Genomic DNA, 25,838 nt, shown 5'->3' on the forward strand with positions numbered 1-25,838 from the left:
GATAAAATGGTAGGAATAACACAATATTATTGTAATTTTATTTAAAAAATCAGAATGTTGGGGGGAAAATAATATTATTTGCTATAATAATATTGTATTGATGAATAATACAAAATCAAATATTTAAGTTTAACAAACATTGTAATTCTAATCTTTCATTTATAAAAAAAAAGATACAAAAAGGAAAAAATAGAAAAATATATATTATTTATCTAATTTTATACTATACTTTGTTTAAATACAATCAGGTACTTGCATAGTAATTTCAAATTGTATACATTTTTTTATAATTCTTATTTAATAGTCTATATGGAATTTTCAAGACAAATACATTTGAAACATGCTATCATAAATATGTGTTTCAATGTTGAGGGTTTGTATAAGTTATTTTGTAGTTATTCATAGTTTTGAAACGTTATTGTATGGTCTTTATTCTAAGCTTGTACTCAAAGGTGTAGGTTTCAATAAGGCCCTAAAATGGTATGAAAGTATGATTTATTGACCAATGAAACAAAGAATCATATAATGACTAGATTGGAAAAACGTCTTTTTGTTGAGAATTATTTTTTTTTTGGCATTCTTTTCATGATGTCACAAATAGCACTTATTTTGATTTTCCATGAAAATTTGACAATATGGGTAAATTTACATTGAAATTTTGGAGATAAACCAAAGAGTGCATGAATATTTTGTTTGTGGTTGCCTGCGCTTTATGTTTCCTTAAGTCTTAATTTGGTTGAAATTCTGGACAATTTGAGCAAATATCGCAAAAATCACTGTTTTTGTAACCTATTTTGGATGCAAAAATATATGCTTAAAAATGAAATCTTCAGCCAAAAAAAAATCATTTAACTTTCTCACATGTCTTTTCGTCAGCTTATAATACATTTTATGCTGAAACATTGAATAATTGTCCCAAAGTTGAACCTTATGGAACTTACTCCTTTTTAAATTCAAAGAGTACATTTATGATTTCTTAACTGGAAGATTGCCTAGATAGGTTTAGACACAATTGTTTGTAACAGTAAGCATTTTTGAGGACAATTTTATTTACTTTAAGGTGGTACCCCAGGGGCGGATCCAGCCATTTAAAAAATGGGGGGGGGGCCTTTTTCAGGACAAAGGGGGGGTTCCAACTACATGTACCCATTCAAATGCATTGTACGACACACAAAAAAGGGGGGGGGGCAACCCCTGGAACCCCCCCTCTGGATCCCCGCCTGTATTCAACACTTTCACTCAAATTTATTTGGCTCGATCCATACAAAATATAAGAATATTTCATTAGCTCTGTCCTTAATGTAAATTATATAGATGTTGGAACATTGTCCCTGCTTGTAAACAAATATCAGAGACAATGTCTTTATCGTACATTTCACACTTGAATTAAGCATTCTGTTGATACTGCTTTCTCTTTTCTTGTGATGTTTAAGGTGGTACCTAACACTACAGGAAGATAACTCTGTAAAGTCAGCTAAACGTTTTAATTACGATGTGTTGTAAAAGGAATAGTAAGCTTCTCAATGATGAAAATTGTTGTTTGTCAAACTGCCAGTGTATTTCTTCTGACAAAACGGTTGGTTCAAAAATTTTGAAATTTTTATATTTTTGTTAAAGGGTCAAAGTAAATAATTTGACAAAATTTTATGAAAATTAAACGAGCCAAATTAATTTTAGTGTAAGTGTTGTGTTCCACCTTAAATTATTTTTTTAAAAATCATTTACTAGATTGAACATTATCACAATAATCAAAGTGCTTGTAAACACCGACGGGTAAAGATTGCTTTAATTTAACAGTGGGAAATAAAATTAAACATTGTAAAAGCATTGATTGTACTAAAAGTATGAACAAAAGAAAGATAATTCCAATTTTAAAGATTACTTTATCAATGTTATCATTTTAAATTTCTAAAACAATTATTAGATTCCTGCACCTTGCACATGTTATGGAATTTTCTTGACAAGTAAAATATCGTTTTGTAATTTCAATATCTGAGCATACATTTCATTAATAATTTTCTGGAAGTGATCATGGATAGGATGTTATAACCAACGCACTATATTTTTTGTATCTCAAAAGTAGTAATAAACCTTGGAAGAGTTTAATCCCTCAGTTTTAGTTTGTTACTTCGATTTAGTTTTTTGTCCATGGATTTATGAGTTTTGAACAGCGGTATCCTACTGTTGCCTTTATTAATGTCAGGTCAGTACCATGGATTTTTGATTGAATTTTAGGCAATCTTTACCCCAAAGTAACAATACGAAATATATTTCCATATCTGCAGTACAAATATCATAAAGACATTTAAAAAAACCCTGATATAACATATAAAAAAAATAACAATACATATAATGAAGTACAACTCTACATAGAATCAGGCACACACATATTATCGGAAGGTTAACTGATCAAATTTATAATAAAAATTACAAAATTAGAATATAAGTGTTTTTACAAATTTTGATTTTTAGCATTGAAGTATCCTTACATATTATGCATAGCTTACAACTTTCAAAAATAGTTTTCATGATGTATCTCCTTTTCCAAAACATTTCTAAAATATTCCACATCTAAAGGTTAAATTTAGAAATTTTATGCTTTATTAGATTTAAAATAACAAATGCTGTGAAAACTTGTTTCCTAAAACAGGAAACCACTATTCAGACTTGTAGGTGCAAGTATACTTATAAAAAAAAGCCATGCAGATACATTAACAACTTAGTTGTTCATTAAACTTCAATTTAAAACAAATTAAATCATTTTAAATCGTAACTTATTGAATCAAAAGTCTTTGAGTTTCCATTATCATTTCAAGAAAAACAATTTGATTTTACTTTTTAAAAAATGTTAAACACCAAAGAACCAATCAATCTATATCAATATATATCAAGAGGAAAAAAAGCACAAGAACTATTATATGTTCTATTTGGAATGTTTAAGTTTCTGTTTTAAACATTGAAAACAAATAACACAAATTTAAACATATATCTAACATTTGCAAAAATTAAATATGGCTTGAAAAAACGAAAATACAGATGACATTCAAAATAATAAAGGAAAAGCCAAGAGGGGCTTTACACTCCCCCCCTTTTTTATTCCTGGATCCACCACTGATATGAGTGATATCATGCGTAAGTTATGAAACCTCCAAAACAAACAAATCATATCTTAACATATATACATTAACATTGGTACAAATATATTTTTTTATTTGAATATAAAAACAACAAATGTAAACAACAGCACAAAAGAGATAACAATTTTTATGGATTTTCTTTGATTTTGTGGAAACTAGAACAAAGAATATAGAGAACGATTCCATGCTCTATATACTATTTTTCATAAAGAAAAAATAAATAACTATGTCTTTCTAAGACATTATTGAGAGATTTTGATAAATTGGAAGTCTCAGACTCTCCTTTACAGATCAAGAGATTAACAAGTTTATGGTCAGATCATAAGTTTTATTACATCATATGAATTTGTATTATGCATGCTTTTTAAATGGAAATTGTGACATCACAATGCACTCTTAATAGCACAAAAACTCATGAGACAAGGAGGATAAACAGAAAAATATATTATATATGATTAAAAAAAGATATAAAAACATGGAATTGCTATAAAAAGAAGCTTGTTAAACAATTGATATGAATCTAGGAAATATTGATTCTAAATCTGAATTTTTGATCAAGATCTCTCTTTTCATAGGGGTACCAGAATATCCAATTAACATCCCATATATTGTTATACAAGTTAAACGCCATTCCATTGACCTCCTTTAATGGTTTTAAGGGTAGTGGTATAGGACTGACATAATGCTGTGGAGTCAGTACATTCACCAGTGCTACATCATAAGATAATATCTCTAGTCCTTTACAATTACTGTCTGTGTAGTATACTCCTTTGTCTACAGCTGAAAAAAGGAAATAAAATAACACGAAATACTTAATTTTTAGTCTCAGAGTATGTGAAAACTAAATTACATACAATTTTTACACACTATTTTTGTATACTGTGAATTCATTTAATTTTGTTGATGCCAATTTTCGTGGATTGAAGAAAATTTGCAATTCGTTGAACATTTAAATTCGTGGTTTCCCTGTACCCATGAAGTCCATGAAAATTGGTATTCAACGAAATATAAGGAATCCACAGTACTATAAAATTGAGAAAATTTTACAATGTGGTTTTTTTTTGGTGTGGAGGGGAGATTGAGTATAATAGCAAAGGTAAGCAAAAAAAAAAATAATTCATATCAAAGAATTGCTTCTTTTTAAGGTACCTATTCATCATTGTCTCAACCACAAAATTCTTGAAAATTATTATCTGACATTCTTAATAAATCCATTGTAAATTAATTATAGAATTACTAATCGAAGAATTCAAACAGAGAAAAATATTCAACGAGTGACCAAACAACACATTAATTCAAGAATGCACGTAGCACATGAGTTAATTATCAGGGTTGCTTGGTTACGAGTTGAATATTTTTCGATATTTGAATTCTTTAATTAGTTATTCATTTTATTGTATTGGCAAATGGCTTTTTTTTTGGAAGAAATTAATGTAAAACATGTAAGGAACTATATCTTTTTTCTACCCTTTCACAATTTGTTTTGATCTGCCGTTATCAACATCTTGAAAACGCCTATTGTTGTATGACGTCAGATAGTGAAATAACCACGTTTATTTCACATGTCAAATTATCAGTTTTTATTTAACTGGGAAATCAATGTAATTCATTGCAACCAATAAAATAATTAAATTTACCATGCTGCCTCTGACTGCCATTGAGTATAACATTTAAAGGGTCAATCATCTGTCCTAGTTTGTGAAGTTTCCATGACATGTCTGTATTCTGTACTGGTTGAAATACAAAGTATATAGATTCTGGTAGCCTGGTTGGTGCTTTCTTAAACCACTGTAAGGTAATGTCTACACCTGAAAATTCAAAAAGAAGTTACTGTAAATTCAGAAATTATTGCGTGCATTTTTTATTGCGATTTTGTCATAATTCAGTTAAAATATTACAAAACGCAAGTTTTAATTATTGCGGTTACAACTCAGTCGCATTATTTGCAATAATAAAAACCTCGCAATAATTTCTGAATTTACAGTACTTTTTTCATTGACTTCTTTTTATAAGTTGTTTATTCATCAAATCACACTGTTGCAGTTCTGCCATCTTTTCATGAAGAAAAGTGTTGTGAAATTTAGCACAAATTGTAAACATCAAAGAGAAAAAATAATAGATCAGAGGAAAATTCCTCTATATAATCATGAAAATGTGTGAAGCACTGCTGCTGTCTGCGATGTAATTTTTGTTTAGCAAAAGTCAGTATTAAACTAAATATCAATAATACAATATACTTAATCATATAGCATACTTTTAGCTGTCTTTTTATCGACATCTACAAGTACAAATAGGCCTGTATCTTGGTTAATTTTTCAATCTGGTAAAATCTATAGTTGAAGATACAAGACGGTAATTAATTAGGATACTCACCACCTTGGCCAGTGTTTTGGTTGATTTCAGCATTATATTCTACAGTAATAGATACTGGACAGCCATAGTCTGACATACAGGAATGGTCCACAAAGGTTGCCATCATTACAAAGTTACACTTTGAACCTGAAAATAATTAACTCATCAGTTAATATATAAAAATTACAAAATAAATCTTTTATCTAACAAACATGCTCTTTTGACTAGTGGCAGGGTGCTTGTCTTGAGTGAGAGAGGTCATGAGTTCAATAATCACCCATTTCAAGTCACTGAATAGAAAATTGATAGGCATGCAATATTTAGAAGTACATGAAGTATGAGCTAGTTGGTTTAGAGCCAGAATACCGGTAATGTGTATATATAGGGTTACATGTCTACCTGCAAACCTATTACCATGTGAACGAACACCTTAAAATACTGGCTTAGCGTGTTGGTCTATTACAATGCAGAGTTCTTATTCTTATCTTTTTTGCATGTTCTTGTCCTAATATGCATGAAATATTTGCATACATGTGATGGACTGTGAAACTCAGATCAGGAGATTGGGAAAATTTGGTCAGGAGATTGGGAAAATTTGGTCAGGACTCAGGAGATTGGGACTTAGATCAGGAAATTTTTTATCAACATTAATCTTGTCGTAAATGTAACCGTAACTTTTAAAATGTTCTTTTGAGTTTATACACCCTAGTACCCTTGTTGCCTTTCTATTTGAATGATAACACATTATCAAATAAAAATATTGAGAAGAATCTGTTTCTTGTTTTGTGTTGTGTTTGATAATTGATTGTTCACTGCTTGCAAATAAATGATGATATACTTTCTTTGTGTATATTCATGTCTCCCATCTCCTTATCATTGGGAACTGTGTAGACAAATAAGAAAGAAATATGCTATACATAGATATAGGAAGATGTGGTGTGAGTGCCAATGAGACAACTCTCCATCCAAATAACAATTTAAAAATTAAACCATTATAGGTTAAAGTACGGCCTTCATGTATACATGTATATTTAAAACATGATAAATTAAGTTAAAAAATAACAAACAATAACAATTATAGTAAATTGCATGTTTTTTTAGCATTATAAAAGTCATCTTTCTACTACTTGACACTCTGTTTAAAGATATTGCTTTTTTTTTTTTAAATGACTGATAACCTATTTATACTGACCTAAATCATTTAGACATTTCTACATCTATGGGTCAGAGTCATGCAATTTGTTCACCTTGTACAGAGTTTTATTCACATTACATAGATGTGGAACACTGCACATGACAAGGACACATAATATTGGACAGAATTATTATATAAATTTCAATTTACTCTTTGAAAAGAAGTCTAAATTCCCTGAATATTTTGTAAATTTATATTATTTTATTTGTCCCAAGACATTTAAATTCATTTAACTACCATCCTTTAATGATTATTTAATTAAAATATAATTTATTTAATTAACAATTTACATTTTTGAACGATAAATAACTTATAACAGGATAAATCAAAGGACAGTAACCAAAATTTATTTCAAACATTCAATACACAAAGTTTTTAATACACAACGGCAATTAGCGATCATTAGCCAGAGGTAAGCATTTGTTGATTACCAGTATGTTTGACACCCAAGCTGTCAAGTGAAGCCATATAATTACACATCTTCTATGATTTACAGTTAAAATTTAACACAGGTGTAAATTACACCTGTACCGTAGTAAAAAAATCAATAATGGCAGCTGAAAATTTTCATTCATGAAATTTTTTACACGGGATTTTTTTCTCCTTAACGGGAGGACGGGAGGAGACCCAGGAAAACAGGATTATTGTACTCCCATTGGGAGGTTCACATGTATGCATTTGCAACTGGATTTTATCACAAAATATGTATTATGTATTGTGTTTTCACATGTTCATTTTTATATTGTTGATTCTTTAATTCATATGGGTACCAATTTTGTGGATTGAGGGAAATTTGTACTTTTGTAAAAATTTGATTGTTTGTGTTTTTGCTGAAGTCTGCATAACAGCATGTTACAAATTTATACTTCATTAAACATTTAAATTTGCAGTTTACATTTACCCATGATATCCACAAAATAGGAATCCAACGAAGAATAATGAATCCACAGTATGTCATACATAAGTAATGTAAAATTTAGCTGATACAATGTAATACTAATAGATCCCAATTTCAGATCCACTAAATCTTGAATCACATCTTTAAACAGCCAGATTGCTCTCCATTCATATCTGAAAAGACTACTAAAATTGCATGGTTTGAAGAAGAAATACTTACCTTTGAAGAGATCTGTCATTTTCATCTTCCATATTTTACTCTCTGGTTTTGCATTAGCTGACATATTGGGTTTTCCTATTCCCAATTGGAAATGTTTAGAATATGGATAGCTGCCATTAAAGTAGTCAAAATCTGATTGGTTTAAAGACTTGTATGCAAATCTGCCTATTGGATTTGATGCAGATGCCCATTCCCTCTGTAAAATAAGAGATATATTGATAAACAGTGGCGGATCCAGAAATTTTCCTAAGGGGGCCCGCTGACTAACCTAAGGGGGGCCTGCTCCAGTCATGCTTCAATGAATTCCTATATAATCAACCAAATTTTTCCCATGAAAGGGGGGGGGGATGGCCCCCCAGGCCCCCTGGATCCGCCTACAATAAACAAAATTCATATTCAATACTGACAAAATATATTTTTATCACTTTCATTTATCGGAAAAAAACTGTCAATACTTTAAATAGACATCATTAATTTTTATCATGAAATTGTCTAAAAACTGTAAAATGTAGAATAATTAAAATGTTTTATCAAAATTTTCCAACTCTTTAAAAAAAAAGGTTACAAACTTGTGGAATTGATTTACTATTATAAATCAAAGAACATGACATTGATGACACCATAAACATGTGTGCATGGTGTTTATAAATAAATTAAAGGAGCTGTGACCTATTTATAATATTGATTATTAGCAAAGTCCTTAATCTGTAAAAAACAACAAGTATTATTTTTTTTTATTGACAAAGAAAACATAAAATCTTGGTCATATACAGGCAAACAAACATGGGAGTGAAGATGAGGGAATGCCATGACTTTCAAACAGAGAAACAAGATGGATAGACTGGATAACATAGAGACGTGGCTAGAAATGGTAGAATATGTCCTTGTTTTCACGCAATGTCTTTTTGTTTGATAATAGAATATAAATAAAGTGCCAATTATTGAGCAGGATCTGTCTACCCTTCTGGAGCACCTTATAGAACACCCAGGTATTAATAGAAGGTTCATAATCTTAGAACACCCAGGTATTTATAGAAGGTTCATAATCTTAGAACACCCAGGTATTTATAGAAGGTTTATAATCTTAGAACACCCAGGTATTTATAGAAGGTTCATAATCTTAGAACACCCAGGTATTTATAGAAGGTTCATAATCTTCAGTCTTTAGTTTTCTTTGTTGTCTTTTGTATACTGTTGTTGGTCTTTAGGTTGTTTTTCTTCTTTTTGCCCCATGCCTTGTGCGTGTCTTTTTTTACTTATGATATAAGATATATAAACCTGTTTCTGTAGAATGAGAACCTGTGAGGCTGTTGCATTATAATGATGAATAAAACTTATAATTTTTTGTTTTTAAATGAAAAAACAACCTTAGTAATTGGATCCTTCAAACTTATTATAGTTCCTTCATCATCAAACTGGAGAGAGAAACCATTTGTACATTCTTGTGCTGCTAACATGTCTGCAACTTTCACTAATCCTGAAAAATAAGAAAATGACTATCACATGTGGTTATATATAGCTTTATGCTTATTCAAAAATTGACTATGAAATTGAGATATTAGATCCATTTGCATGGGTTGCGCATACATGCAAAATAAAATTGCGAAACTATTTTAGAAACTATGTTTATATATTATATTAAAGCATTGTGGATACAAGTTACCTACCAGTTATATCAGGTTTCCTGGCATCAATCTGCGACAATTCATGCTTCATCTGTGTAGCTAAGGTGTGTGATCCAAGGGCATCTATTGCCATATAACTAAAGTTTCTCTGTTCTTGCCAGGATAATACACCATTTGTTAAATTTATATCTGAAATCAAATTTGTTTTGTATACTGCATAAATCTGTTAAAATTTTAGAAGTTTTTTCTATATGAATGGGATTTGGAGTAAATAAGCATATTCACCTGTGGAAAAAGTGCGCATAATTTGGGTAAAAAACGTTTGATGTACAATTGGTTTTGGTAAATAGTTGCCATTACATGCATTTCATTCAGAATATGGAATAAAACAATTACTGTCTTTTGTTTCAGTTATATGTGTTTAATTGACTTTCGAAAAACGGATAATTAACTTCAAGCCTTGGCCTCAGTGAATATCAGTTTTTCAAATGTCAATGAAACTACATATTTACCTCAACAAAAGACAATAATTGTATAATATTGCATTTCATTTCCCAAAATTTAAAGAAGGAATTCATCTATAGTTTCAAATACTCCTAAGTTATGACTGTTCATTTCCTTATCTGAATCCTAAATTTGTAATATTCAAATTTGTTATTTTCAAGTCCACTTAATATCTTTAATCTATTTCTGATGACAATTTAACTTAACACAATCAGTTCTAACTGTAGAATAAAAAAATCTTACTTTTCTTTTTGTTGTCCAGCATGGCATAAAATTTATCATTTGTCCAATGTACACTGTCAAACACACTACTCAAACCCCAGGTATGTTCTCCTAACTTTAACATCAATACACTTGCATTGTAAATTCTACTGTCTGACAAGGAACAACCTAAAAACACAAATCACAAATCTTGATTAATACTTCTGGTTTATTTGTAATTTTTATTCGGCTCTTTAGATTGACAATAAGCAGCAGTTCTTTGGTCTGGTCTAATTTCTATCCTATTCTTCACTTTTGTTGATATTTTTTTGTCTAGTCCAAAAGATTTTATAACATAGATCCCTTTTTTTTAAATTGTATAGTATACCATAATTTGTGGTAGCATTAGTTGAATATGGGGCAGAGAATCGTGACCCCTTAATATGAAAAGAAAATCTCCCATCGGCAGAAGTGATGCTTCAATTCTTATAATACAAATTCTATGCTTTATCTTATATTTGAAAAGGATTATTTGACTCACAAAACTCTGAAGTAATCATTCCAAAATTTGAGTTTTATAAATAGATTAAAGGATTTTTTGATACAGCAGTATGTTTTGTTTTAGACTTTATACATATAAGAAGATGTGGTATGAGTGCCAATGAGACAACTTTCCATCCAAATCATAATTTGTAAAAGTAATATTTATGATTTTATTTGACAAAGAAATATTTTTTATTTCAAATACCAGTTTCTATTTCTAAACATTTAGATCTAGCTCTCATCAAAGCCCTCATTTCAGCAACTTTCCTGGGATCAGATCCTGTTCCTTCTATCCATGTATCTCCAAACTCTTTATCAATAATAGGAAGCTTGTCTTTGATTGGCTGAAGAGCTTCAACAAAATCTTCAAATGGTGTTGCCTGTACATCAGCTCCAGGAAACTGTGATCTGGCTATCTCATAGTATAATAATACTTCCTAAAAGACAATGCTATTGCTATTTCAAGAATCTCTTAATACTGTGTGTTCAATTATGACCTAAATTTTATCACTAGTAACCATGGTAACGTTAATGATAATGATAATAATTAATTTATTTTATTAAAGTGTCACATATTGATTGACATGATATAATAAAGTACGCAATATACATATCATGTATTCAAAAAAAAATTAATCAATACCCAGCCATAAAATTGAGAATGTGAACATGGATATTAGTCTGTACTATATAAATCTAGTATAAATGCCAAGCTGGTCTTGCATTTCATCTTTTTATCAGCTCTGCTCAAATTAATATTCTGTCACAGTAAAGAAATGTTTAAAATGGATTGGATTGTTTTTTTTTTTTATTATGAAATAAAATATTGTTTCTTTGGAATCAAAGGTTAACAATTAAAATATATGTGGTTAACTTACAGCAATGTTCATTGGAGGTCCACTATTATCTGTCCTAAAACCAAAGCAAAGTGCATGGTCAAAGCCAGGGAATGTTGCACAATTATGTCTAGATAACCCTCCAGGAGTAGCAGGGTTTTTTCCAGGATTATCAGGATAGCCACCTAGGAAAACAAGGTTAAAGATCAGTGTTGAATACATTTTTGAAACCAAAATAGGTTGTATGTTCATAACAGGAAAGTGGAACAAATAATTAAAGAAAAAAGAAACTCCTTTGAAAGTGAATAAAAAATACAGTATGTTCATTTAACAAACAGTCTTTTCAAATATAAATGTGTATATCTGCAAATGTTTGCAGCTGTCCTAGGTCAGGAATCTGATTTACAGTAGTTGTCTTTTGTTTATGTGATTTATATGTGTTTCTCGTTTCTTGTTTTTTATATAGATTAGACCGTTGGTTTTCCTGTTTGAATGGTTTTACACTAGTAATTTTGGGGCTCCTTATAGTTTGTTGTTCAGTGTGAGTCAAGGCACTGTTTTGAAGGCCGTACCTTGACCTTTAACGGTTTACTTTTATAAATTGTTATTTGGATGGAGAGTTGTCTCATTGGCACTCATACCACATCTTCCTATATCTATTTAGTATTTTTGTGCACATTTTAACACAAACACTTTGAAAAACTATTATTACTGTACAGGACAACTGTTAAATTCTATGATTGTCCACAAATATTAAACGTGTAAGGCTATGTTTGGGGATGCTAAGGGCTGTTCCAGAAAATACTATGTCCCCCCTGGGTTGGCACTTTTTCTAACACTCACCACCCATAGAAAAACAAGTAAACACACCCTTTGCATTTTGGTATTTCATATACAACCACCAACATGAAATCAATAAAGTTGGCTTCATGAGGGGGGGGAGTGGACATAGTATTTTCTGGAACAGCTCTAAGTGGAAAAAAAATCATTCATTCAATCATTGAAAAACTAGAAAAATCAAAAAGTTTTTCCTTTAGTTGAACACCTACTGTAAGGGATGAAATTAAACAAATTAAAATTGAGAATGGAAATGGGGAATGTGTCAAAGAGACAACAACCCAACCATAGATAAGACAACAGCAGAAGGTCACCATTACTACATTAGGTCTTCAATGCAGCGAGAAATTCCCTCACTGAGAGGTCACTGTGTATGAATATATGTACTAAATTTATAACTTATTTGATCTTTTATTTCAACAAAAACCTAATTTATAAAGTCGTTTATAATGTGTGTACTCAGGAAGTGAAGGTCACCTAAAAACAAGGGGGTTTAATAATCAAAGCTAGAATTATAATTCAACATGCTCAACTTCAATACTTTCAAAATTGACTTTCAAAAATGACAGTTGGTTTGTAGTGTTTAATTTGATTTTGTAATATGATTATTAAAGTTTAAAATATTTATAAACTTTTTGATTTTATTTTCTGAAAATTTATAATCCTTTCAAACAGCTGTATTGATTTCTTATTTTACATAGATCGATCAAACCCTTTGACTAACCTGGATGCCATATTCCTATTACAGAGGAGTTCTGGAATTTCCATCTGAAAATTGGAGGGACAGCAGGAGGGGCTGTAACTGTATTGACACCCACATTGATGGCTGCCACACCCTCCTCTTCTAAAATAGGCACAATGCCCTGTGTCATTGCTAAAATAAAGTATAAAATGTATCTTAAATACAAAACAAATTAAAAGAAAGTAAAAACCTCGTTCGAATATCATAATCCTTTTGTAAAAACATATATAAATCATATAATCTACTGTTGAAACATGAAATAATGGAAAACATTCTACCCTCAGTGTACGATTTAATCCAATAGTACAGATTGAATCACTTTTTGTAACGAATAAAAATTGCAAAAAAATAACAAAAATAAATGTAACAAAGGTTTAAATACATGTATTGCATTTTTTACCCTCTCACATTTCTCACATTAATTCAAATTAACAGTATTTCTAGAATAAAGATTTGTTATTCCTTTTTAAAATTATCTCCTGCATATTAATTGCCAATTTTTGAGAATTATGAAACCCTGTTTTAGATTAAATTGGTATCAAAATTATGAAAGTTTTTAATATTAGATGACAAAATTGTACTGATATAAGAAATGACAATTGCTGCAAATAATAATGAAAATACACCAAAATATTTTCACAGACCTGATATGAGTTAAGGAGACTGTTTTTTTATGATATACAATACACTATAAGATAAGATAAGATAAGATATATTTTATTTCCAATAGTGGACCCATTACAGGCATAATCAGTAGATTGATTTTTTTATCACACAAATGCAATAGACAATAAACAAAAATAACTAGAGGCTCTCAAGAGCCTGTATCGCTCACCTGATTCTACTTGGGTTTTTGAAATCATATTAAAAGATAAAATTTGGCTACAAAGTAACAACACTTGGCCAGCACCTCATTAAGAAAGGAACGTTTATGCTATGTTTGCTTTCATTCAATTCAGTGGTTCTCTAAAAGAAGTCATTTGTATGTATTTCCAATAGGGTCTTATGTTAAACCAAGTCCCCTGCTGGAAGCCATCCTGGTTGATGAATTGGCTACAAAGTAACAACACTTGGTCAGCATGTCATAAGGAACATTCATGCTATGTTTGACTTCATTCCATTCAGTGGTTCTCTAATAGAAGACATTTGTATGTATTTCCCATTGGGTCCTATGTTAAACTAAGTCCCCCGCCGGCAGCCATCTTGGATGATGGATCGGCTACAAAGTAACAACACTAGGTCAGCACCTTATAAGGAACATTCATGCCATGTTTAGTTTCATTCCATTTAGTGGTTCTCTAAAAGAAGTCATTTGTATGCATTTGCCATAGGGTCCTACTGAGGAAATAAAACCTTTCCGCTGAATCAGTTAGTGTTTATCTGGCCTTATTGTCCCATTGAGTACAATTACTATTAAAGGTATAGTATATTTCTCTGGATTTCTTTCAATGGGAAGTTTAAATGTTAAACTAAGTCCCCCACTGGCGGCCATCTTGGATGATGGATCTGCTAACAAGTAACAACACTAGGTCAGCACCTTATAAGGAACATTCATGCCATGTTTGGTTTCATTCCTATCAGTGGTTCTCTAAAAGAAATTATTTGTATGCATTTCCAATAAGGTCCAATGTTAAACTAAGTCCCCCTGCTGGCAGCCATCTTGGATGATGGATTGGCTACAAAGTTACAACATTTGGTCAGCACCTTATAAGGATCATTCTTGCCATGTTTGGTTTCATTCCATTCAATGGTTTTCTAAAAGAAGTCATCTGTATGCATTTCCAATAGGGTCCTATGTTAAACTAAGTCCCCCGCTGGCGGCCATCTTGGATGATGGATTGGCTACAAAGTAACAACTTGGTCAGCACCTCATAGGGAACATTCATGCCATGTTTGGTTTTATTCCATTCAGTGGTTCTCTAGAAGAATTTTAAAATGTAAAAAGTTAACGCCAGACGCCGGACGCCAGATGCCGGACGCCAAGTGATGAGAAAAGCTCACTTGGCCCTTTGGGCTAGGTGAGCTAAAAATAGAAATACATTTGACAAAAAACATGAGATATAATCTGAGTAAATAATACATGTAGTCACATATCAAAACCTGTATGTTTAGTGATTATTGACCATGCACCAGAAGCAGCATCACATCCATTATAGAAAAAACAACTTTAAGTAAAATCCTTTCCCGTGGCTGATGCATATGGGCAAATAGTATTGTTGTTCATATGCAGGAGTCACCAAGGGCAGGTGTTTAAAAGGACACTCAAGTCTCTTCACAGAAATCTGAAAAAAATTAATATTTTACAACACCAAGGCCAAGCATGTAATTGTGGTTTTGAAATCTATGTTTTGCCATGTATCTGCATTTTCTATATGCATTTAATAATAAAAACTTTAGTACCTGGTACATCTCTTTGGCTTAGTGTTCTGAATTTCCTGACAATGTTCATTTTGTCATCCAAATCCTTACTCAACTTGATCCCAAATCTAGCAAGTTCTACATCCATAACCTCAAACTGCATATTCATTGGTCCAGCATGCCATGTGATGTCTCCTTGCTTCACAGCATTTACAAATGAGCTCAATTCAGTTGTATTTGGACACTATAAAAGCAAACAAGACAGTTCTATAATAATTAAAGAAATAAATACTTCTCTGAAATTGCTTCTCAAAATCCTGACTTAATGAGTTGCACTAATAAAACCAGATGCTCCGCAGGGCGTAGCTTTATACGACCGCAGAGGTTGAACCCTGAACGGTTGGGGCAAGTATGGACACAACATTCAAGCTGGATTCAGCTCTAAATTTGGATTGTGATTAAATAGTTGACACAGCATAGGTTTCTGACACAGAATGAATGTGTTCTAATGAACTTAAAATTTTTGTTTTCTCTTAGAGCAATTCACTATGCTGTTGAATATTAATCCTCTCTAAAAAAATGTTTGAAGAAATTTTCATTTTATTTATGAAATTTCATTTCAAATGAGAAAATTGAACCCAATTTTTTTAATCACATCCCCCTTTCCCTTATTCCAAATTAATCTCAATTAAATTTCTAATGGAGTTTGCAACAATAACTACTCATTTAAATACATCATAAAATATTAAGATGTAAAAAAACTGCTTGTTATCACTGAATGGTAAGGATTATTTTAATTTATCAGTTGGTAGTAAAAAGTGAATATACATTGTATATAACAAAGATTTGAGTTGATTCTGGACAAAGAAAGATAACTCCAATTAAAAACAAATATTGCTATTTCACAATATTGTGCAATTAGATATTTCTTGCTTACTATTCTGGACAAAGAAAGATAACTCTAATTAAAAAAATTATTGCTATTTCACAATACTGTGCAATTAGATATTTCTTGCCATTGTGCAATACTGTGCAATTGAAAAGACTTGCTATTGCACAATACTTAATATAATATTTTAGATCCTGATTTGGACCAACTTGAAAACTGGGCCCATAATCAAAAATCTAAGTACATGTTTGGATACAGCATATCAAAGAACCCCAAGATTTCAATTTTTGTTAAAATCAAACTAAGTTTAATTTTGGACCCTTTGGACTTTAATGTAGACCAATTTGAAAACAGTACCAAAAAATGAAGAATCTACATACACGGTTAGATTTAGCATATCAAAGAACCCCATTTATTCAATTTTTAATGAAATCCAACAAAGTTTAATTTTGGACCCCGATTTGGACCAACTTGAAAACTGGGCCAATAATCAAGAATCTAAATACATTTTTAGATTCAGCATATCAAAGAACCCAACTGATTAATTTTTTGTCAAAATCAAACTAAGTTTAATTTTGGACCCTTTGGACCTTAATGTAGACCAATTTGAAAATGGGACCAAAAATTAAGAATCTACATACACAGTTAGATTCAGCATATCAAAGAACCCCAATTATTCAATTCTTGATGAAATCAAACAAAGTTTAATTTTGGACCCTTTGGGCCCCTTTTTCCTAAACTGTTAGGACCATAACTCCCAAAATCAATACCAACCTTCCTTTTATGGTCATAAACCTTGTGTTTAAATTTCATAGATTTCTATTTACTTATAATAAAGTTATGGTGCGAAAACCAAAAAAAATGCTTTTTTGGGTCCCTTTTTGGCCCCTAATTCCTAAACTGTTGGGACCTCAACTCCCAAAATCAATACCAACCTTCCTTTTGTGGTCATAAACATTGTGTTTAAATTTAATTGATTTCTATTAACTTAAACTAAAGTTATTGTGCGAAAACCAAGAATAATGCTTATTTGGGCCCTTTTTTGGCCCCTAATTCCTAAACTGTTGAAACCAAAACTCCCAAAATCAATCCCAACCTTTCTTTTGTGGTCATAAACCTCGTGTCAAAATTTCATAGATTTCTATTAACTTAAACTAAAGTTATAGCGCGAAAACCAAGAAAATGCTTATTTGGGCCCTTTTTGGCCCCTAATTCCTAAAATGTTGGGACCAAAACTCCCAAAATCAATACCACCCTTCATTTTGTGGTCATAAACCTTGTGTTAAAATTTCATAGATTTCTATTCACTTTTACTAAAGTTAGAGTGCGAAAACTAAAAGTATTCGGACTACGACGACGACGACAACGACGACGACGACGCCGACGTGATAGCAATATACGACGAAAATTTTTTCAAAATTTGCGGTCGTATAAAAAGCACAATATATACTCAATCCATCAATAGGTACAAAGTTTAGATTCCTTTTTAAAACAGTCAATGATACTGAGGACAGGGGACTCTTGATGTACAAAGGTTTAAAGTCTTGTGGTATATTGATATATTACGACAGGCGTATGAATTTTCCAGTTCAGGTAGCGGGCTAATTGTAATAACAATAGAGTAAGAAGTTCCGTTAGTATTTAAAGTCGTGCGTGCACGAGAAAAGTTATCGACAAGGGTGGAGACCATCTGATGAGTAGTGTATTTATGTATAGGAAGATTAATCTTCAGTATAACAGTTCATGCCTTATATATATGTAGAGTTCATATTTTAATTATGCGCTTTTCTTTTGTAGATAGTATGTTAATTGAATGAACTGATGCCCTTGTGTATTATTTGAATGAACTGATACCATAGTGGTGAAAACTATTTGAGGACATTTGTCTTGTGTTTTATTTGTTTAATAAATTATGAAGATGGTCACCGCACCTGACAGTCTCTATAATGGTGTTTTTCTTTATTAACACAGAAACAATTTCACTGCAAATAATTGATACATACGCATTATTTTTTTTTTTCGTAGTTGGTATTAGGTTGTTGTTGGAAAATAAGGAGCCTTGATTATATAAAAATTTATTTTCGGTTGAACAGAGTGAATTGAGAAAATAAGTGTTTATCAATTCTCAATTTTTTTTAAACAGCTGGTTTTCCTGTTTGAATCGGTTTACAACTTTACATTAGTCATTTTGGGGCCCTTTGATGTGGGTCAAAGCACTGTATTAAAGGTCGCACTTTGACCTATAATTCTTAAACTTTTTATACATTGTGACTCAGATGAAGAGTTGTCCTATTGGCACTCATACCACATCTTCTTATTCATACTTACATCTTTTTGATAGAAATTTAATTTGGGATGTGAAACTTGAAGTTTTGTAAACTAGGTGCCCCGCAGGGCGCAGCTTTATATGACCTTTGTTAGTCTTGTATTATTTTTAATAGTTTTCTTGAGTACAATTTAGAGTTTAGTATGGCATTCATTATGACTGAACTAGTATATATAGGGGCAAGCTGTAGGACGCCTCTGGGTGCGGAAAATTTCTTGCTGCATTGAAGACCTGTTGGTGACCTTCTTACATTGTATGTTGTCTGTTCTATGGTTGGGTTGTTGTCTCTTTGACACATTCCTTATTTTAATTCTCAATTTTACACAATATTCAGACTTGAAACAGCTCTGAATTTGGATTCTGATCAAATTTTTTACATACTATTGGTTTCTGACACACAAAAAAATGTCAAGATCTTACATATGACCACCCACCCCATTTTTTTGCAATTAGTCCAAAACCTGATATCTTTTTATGTATTATTTACCTGTAGTGTAAGGGAGGTAAATCCAATTATACTGAACAGTGTATGTTATATGTTTTTGAATTACCTCCCTTTTACTTCTTTTAAATTGTCTTAAATGTCTATTGACAAGATAAAACCTGGTTTTTCCCCTTTTTTTGCCCCTAATTCCTTAACATTTTTAGCCATAATCACCCAAAGACAATACTAACCATACATTCATGGTATGGATACTTGTGGTAAAATTTCAGAGAGATTCATACACTTAAACATAAATTATTGTTTGAAAACTACAAAAATGCTTATTATGGGCCCCCATTTTGGCCCCTAATTCCTAAACTTTTGGACCATAAACCCTATAGTCAATCCCAACCTTCCTTTAGTAGTATTGAACCTTCTTGTAAAAATTTAAAGAGATCCATTCACTTAAACTCAAGTTATTGTCCTGGCACTAAATGTGTCTTTGGACTACAACGCAGACAACATGATAGCATTATATGAAGCAAAAAATGTTTTGTGGTCGTATAAAAATGTATAAATCATAATGTATATGGCCTGCTTTACCTTTAACTTTATACCAGATAAAATAAGATTAGGTGGACAGTTCAAGTAAAGGGACACTAGCCATGGATGGGTTGTGTATATAAACTTCTCATAATATCCCAGCATCCTTAGCTGTTCTGATAATCTGATGGCTCTTGGGAAATACTCAACAAAGTATTTATTGAGGACATTATTAATAAAGCCCAATTCTTCTGGCAGCAACCCATCATATCCTACATCTGCAAAATAAAAGTGCATTGATTTGTAACTACTTGAAACTGATAAGAACCTAATTTCAGATTTTAAACTATAACTCTTTTTTTTTCTATTCAGTTATGTAAAATGTTACCTGCTGTAAAAATATTACATATTAAAAAGTTGATCTGTGAGCTATTGCTCAGTAACAATACCCCAGCTTTAAGTTATCAGAACAAGACAGTAATAGAAACTGCTTCACATGGTATAGTTGGTTTGGATACAAAAATCAGGGTGCTCTGTACAAGAAAAATACTATGAAAATTTCATGAATGGACAAGGGTAAAACTGAATACCCCCTACTATTTCACAGATGGTAATTGAAATGACCAATTGTCATTATCCCCAATACTATTTTGTTTTCCTTGAATATAATATATATTTGAACATTAGTAACATGGTGATTGTCACATGTGGAGAAGAATCTGTGTACCATTCTGAAGAACCTGAAACACTTTAGGTTGTTGGTGGGGTATTAGTGTTGCTCAATCTATATAGTTATAATCTCTGTGATGTGTATGTAGACTGTTGTTTGTCTTCTCTACATTCTTTACCTTTTCCATGTTTTTCCCACTAAATTGTCCATTTGGTTTTGACTTATCTTCAGCCCCTGTTTTGCAATGAGGGTATAATAAGAGATGATTGTAATGATTATCACCCCCTCCAAATGTGTATACATGCATATTGTCGCTGAGCTTCCAAATGTGGTATATGACTTTTTTGGTTAAAAATACTTTATGACACCAATGGTCTGGGCGGGAGGAAATTATTCGTATTACAAAAAAGTATACAGTTAGACCAATCAAAATGTTTGAAATAAGACATATTACAAAATTGCCAATGTCAGTTGTGTGTAAACTTCCAAAATGTTGTATGAAAACTTGAAAATCGTTGTATAATAGCTTTGGGAATAAAATAATTATACATTTCTATAATTCTGTGAAAATAATTTAAGTTCTCGGATTGGCCGGAAATGTCAAAGTTTTTATTTCACTGCTATTCACAAAAATGTTCAATATGTATGACATTTTTGGAAGCATGCATTTTGTCAAAATTTTCATAGCCTTTTTGTGAGATATTATTTTCTGGAAAAATTTGTAATTTACAACATTTTGGAAGCCCAGCACGATATATAGAATAGACAAATTTCAATTTTGTTTTAAGTGTGGTCTAAAAGACTTAAAAGATATTAATTTCAAATTTCCCTACCTAAATGATTCATAAATATGATGTGGACTTTCTTGACATCTTCAGCATCTGCTCTATAACTGTTACAGCTCAATACTACTGCAACTACATGTATCTGAAAAACAATAAAAAACTTATTTCTTTTATATAAATGAGGCCATGAGTTTTCTTGTTTGAATTGTTTTACATTGTCATATCGGCCTTTTATAGCTAACTATGCGGTATGGGCTTTGCTCATTGTTGAATGCTGTACAGTGGTCTATAGTTGTTAATGTCTGTATCATTTTGGTCTCTTGTGGACAGTTGTCTCATTGGCCATCATACCACATCTTCTTTTTCATATTCAGCTAGAAAAACTAATCACTTTTATAAACGGTTTACATGTAAAAATAAAATACAATGTATATAAAAGTCATAGGATGTTGAGATATATATAGATTCTACAACTGCATCAACAACAACAACAACAACAACAACAACAATACTTTATTTTAAGAGGGTTACACAGTTAGCTATATATAACTAATCTTCCCTGAGGCCCTCGTAATGAAAAATCAAACAAAATGCAAATATGTACATTGCATACATACATTAGTATAAAAAGTCAAGTGTGATAATAATGTTCAATACAACTTGATAAAATGTGATGAAAAAATAAACATGATGACATGATCAGTTTTTAATATTATTTATACAGCTAGGTTGATTTCAATAAATGATCTGTTAAAATTTTTGTATTTGAAAGAATTAATATTTGTAATGTTTCTTAACGGTATTGGCTAATTATTCCACAAAAATGTTCCAGAATACATAAAAGATTTTTTGAATAATTCTGTTTTTGGTTTAGGGAGTATGAGGTTTCCTTGAACAGCATTTCTCAAGGGGTATGTCTGAAACATAATGAAACTTGTTAGTAAGATATGATAGGGCATCATTATTAATGCACTTAAATGTCATCACTAACTTATGATATTTTATTCTCTGTTCAACTGTCATCCAGTTTAAGTGTTTGAATAAGGGTGCAGAAGGAGCGAATGGGTCTGTTTCTAGTCATCTTCGCTAGCCAAGGGTTACGATCCACTCTCGCTCTCTTCTTGAAGAGAGCGAGAGTGGATCGTAACCCTTGGCTAGCGAAGATGGTTTCTAGTATTAATCAGCCCTCTTTTGTAATTTTAATATCCTTTTTAAACCCTCACTGCTACAACTACTCCACACTATACAACAATAATCTTTTTATTGATGAACATCCAGTGTGATATGATATTTATCCACTTGAGACCGTTAATTTAAAAAAGTGAGCCTCACCAAGCATTTTAAATATATATTCAAAATTTAACTGTCGAGAGTGGATAATTATCATATTGCAGGAGATTTGGTGGTGGAATCTATTTCTCTAATGATTTAAAGAAGATAATGCAGAACGACTTGCAAAAAATGTGTTCTTTCTATGTAACGTTAATGGTTGCCTTTTTTATGATGTCAAAAAGGAAAGCAAGAAAATTTGGTGTCAAGCAATGAATAACTAACCTCATTTTGATTTAATAAAAATAATCAACAGGTCAGGTTAAAGCTAAATCGAGTAAGAATTAAAGAAACTGACACATTGAAGTGTGAATGGTCGTCAATCTAAACTAAGATAACAAACTCAAATGTATTGTAATTTATTGGCATTCTATAGTATAGGTTTCATACAATAATAGCTAAAAAAAATCATTATTAGAAAGACACAGACAGCATAATGATAAATCCAAGCATCAACCTACATGTACTTGATTTTTGGAAATGTTGATTTTTTTTTCTTAATGGTCATGATGGTTAGTTATAAATAAATACCTTACTGATAACACCTACGGTAGTATTATAGTCAGATCCATATAAATTATCAAATTCTATTAAAGGAAGTACATGTATACTTCTTTGGAAATCATTTGAAATGATAGTCGCAGATTTAAAATAAACAAGATTGAATAAGCAGCTTAGATGCAGCAAAGACATATAATGAACTATATGTCTCTTGATGCAGGAAAGCTATTTATCTCTGGGACTTCAAATCTAAAAGAAGTTTTTTATGTAATTTTAACTAAAAATAGTAAATATATTTGTAGGACTCAAAGGTGCAATGGGGACGCTGAAGTGTGATGGTCACACTGAAATAAGATGGTCTACGCCAAAATGCGATGGTCCGTACCCTGATGTGCGATGGTCCGTACCCTGGTGTGTGATGGTCTATTTGACGCATGATCGCTAGTTTAACCTCCTTTCAACAGATGATCACTTAACCATGTTAACATTTAAATAAGTAGATTTTTCAATTATTTTTTTCAAATTTACATTCATTATTGTTTATGGCTGTCCTTAATTCAGTTACATACTAAATGTCAGAGAGATCGTATTCTTTGATTGCCTACATATGGACATAATCCTGGATTATCATTGTATCTAGGCCTATATGTTGTATCTCTCATGAGTGCTTTGTTTATAACATTTTAATTAAAAGTGTTCGTCTGCAGACCCAAATGTCACGCACCATTGTATGTTAAACAGAACCTTTTGTAGATTTCCCCTATCCACCAAAATATCCTCCCAGTTTTGCGTAGTATTAAAAGTTTATAAGACCCTCTGTATCTGTATCTGTAGTGGTACGTGTAGAATCCTATTAAGGCTTTTATACACGGTGGAGAAGAGCGCTGTTGTTATGGGCGGTGTTCTTGTAGAGCGGTCTTAAATGCCTCTACAGAACCTGCATGCACAACTTTATCTGGTAGTTGGTTCCAGTGAATAGTTCTTTCCACAAAAAATGAATGTTTGTACTGTGGTTTGTTGCTATTTGGTACTTTCAGTCCTCTGGTGTTATTGATAACTTGACGTTCAATGATATTGTCAGTTTCACAGTTTAAGTAAGTTTTGGCTTTAATTGTTCGTTTCGGTCTTGCTGGTATGACAAAATTGTCGGCTGGTAGAGCCGGCACCAGACCCTCAACCACCTTGTAAATCAGGATAAGACGGAGGCTGTGTCTTCTTTCCTCTAGCGTCTCCATTTCAAGCTGGCGTCTCATATTAGTTATGAACCCTGTTTCCCGACTCCTGTAGTTTTTCTTTATGAATCGTAGGCCTCTGTTTTGGATACGTTCTAGTTTGTCAATATCCCCTTTCATGTATGGGTTCCAGATTGTTGCGCCATATTCCATGGTTGATCTTACAAGGGATATATATGCTACTTTCCTACATGCTTCTGGTACGTTCCTCAAGTTCCTCCGAAGAAAGCCCAAGGTGGCGTTGGCTTTCTTGCTGATGTTATTTATGTGGAAGCTCCATTTCAGATCATTTGAGATTTGGAGTCCTAAGTAGGGGTTCACTTGTACTTCTTGTAGGATGTGTTTATTAAGCGTGTAGAATTTGTCTGCTTTTTTGTTTATGGATAGAACATAGCACTTTTTGGGGTTGAATCGCATTCCCCATTTGTCGGCCCAGATTTCTAGTTGTTGCAAATCTGTTTGTAGCTTTTGTTGGTCTTGGCTATTTTTAATTGTTCTGTATAGTAGGCAGTTGTCAGCAAATAGTCTTACTGATGATGTTACACTGTCTGGTAGGTCATTGATGTGGCACAGGAATAGGATTGGTCCTAAGACTGTGCCCTGGGGGACCCCAGAGTCGACTGTTGTTTCGCCAGATGATTCGCCTTCCACGATGGTTCTCATTGATCTTGCAGTAAGGAAGTTCTTAAGCCATTTGTGTGTATTTCCTTAAATTCCATACTGATCTAATTTATGTAATAATTTGTTGAGTGGTACGGTGTCGAAAGCTTTTGAAAAATCTAATATGCCTACGTCGATTTGATGTCCCTTGTCGTGTTCTTGTAAGAAGTCGTTGATGGTAGTTATGAGTTGGGTTTCACATGAGTATCCTGACCTGAAGCCGTGGTTTAAGTTGGTAAGAATTTTGTTTTTTTCCAGATGTTTAAGAATATGCCTGCATACGATGTGTTCTAGAATTTTGCTGATGACAGATGTTAGGGATACAGGTCTGTAGTTTTCTGCCAGGTGTTTGTCTCCTTTTTTGAAGATACTGGATATGTTTGCGTCTCTCCAGTCTTTTGGTAGTTCACCTGTGTCTAGGGAGCATTGCATTATGATTTGTAGGATGTTTGCTAGTTGTTCAGCACATTCCTTGAGTATGCGGTTTGGGATGTTGTCTGGTCCAGAGGCTTTATTTGGGTAAGTGTTTTTTAGTAGTTTTTCCAGCCCCTTTTGGTCGATCGTTAGAGTTGATATATTGATTTTAGCTCGTATTCTTGTTGTTGGTAGGTTAGTGTCTGATGTTATTGTGAATACGGACTTGAATTGTTCTAGTAGGAGTTCATCATGTCAGTAACTGGTAGTCTTTTTTTATTTAGTTTTTCATTGTCAGTTTGCTTATACTACATGTACTACTAGTTACTTTTGTTACCTATTCTTACATCAGACTGTAACTTCTCTTAAACTGAGTTTTACTGTGTGTATTGGTGTATAATGTTCCTGATTTATTTTCCTTTAATTTTATATAAAAAAAAAACGGATGACAGTGATGTCAACATATCTACAGAAAGAATATTCATACTATATTATGATTGTCATGACAAATACTGTATAGTCCATGAAATGTTATTATATTCTTACTGTTAATATAAGTGCTTTCATCTTGTGACTTGTCTTAGCCAAAAGAAATAGAAAGAAGTTGTTTACACAGGA

The 25,838-nt window shown here is 31.9% G+C and overlaps 1 protein-coding gene across 1 annotated transcript; it reads right to left on the reverse strand.

Moving 5' to 3' along the window:
* Window positions 1-289: 289 nt before the first annotated feature.
* On the reverse strand, window positions 290-25,836 carry LOC134720972 (uncharacterized). Its single transcript, XM_063583599.1, has 14 exons — window positions 25,767-25,836; window positions 21,133-21,226; window positions 19,690-19,907; window positions 15,490-15,691; window positions 13,072-13,221; window positions 11,553-11,695; window positions 10,880-11,111; window positions 10,174-10,320; window positions 9,469-9,615; window positions 9,169-9,278; window positions 7,802-7,997; window positions 5,511-5,636; window positions 4,775-4,945; window positions 290-3,917 (listed from the first exon to the last, which is right to left on the reverse strand). Exons 1-14 carry the CDS (start codon window positions 25,785-25,787, stop codon window positions 3,658-3,660), a joined length of 2,217 nt encoding a protein of 738 aa, XP_063439669.1. The 5' UTR covers window positions 25,788-25,836; the 3' UTR covers window positions 290-3,657.
* Between the last annotated feature and the right edge of the window lie 2 nt (window positions 25,837-25,838).

Source organism: Mytilus trossulus, chromosome 6 (genome assembly GCF_036588685.1).
Source record: "Mytilus trossulus isolate FHL-02 chromosome 6, PNRI_Mtr1.1.1.hap1, whole genome shotgun sequence".
Taxonomy (NCBI): domain Eukaryota; kingdom Metazoa; phylum Mollusca; class Bivalvia; order Mytilida; family Mytilidae; genus Mytilus; species Mytilus trossulus.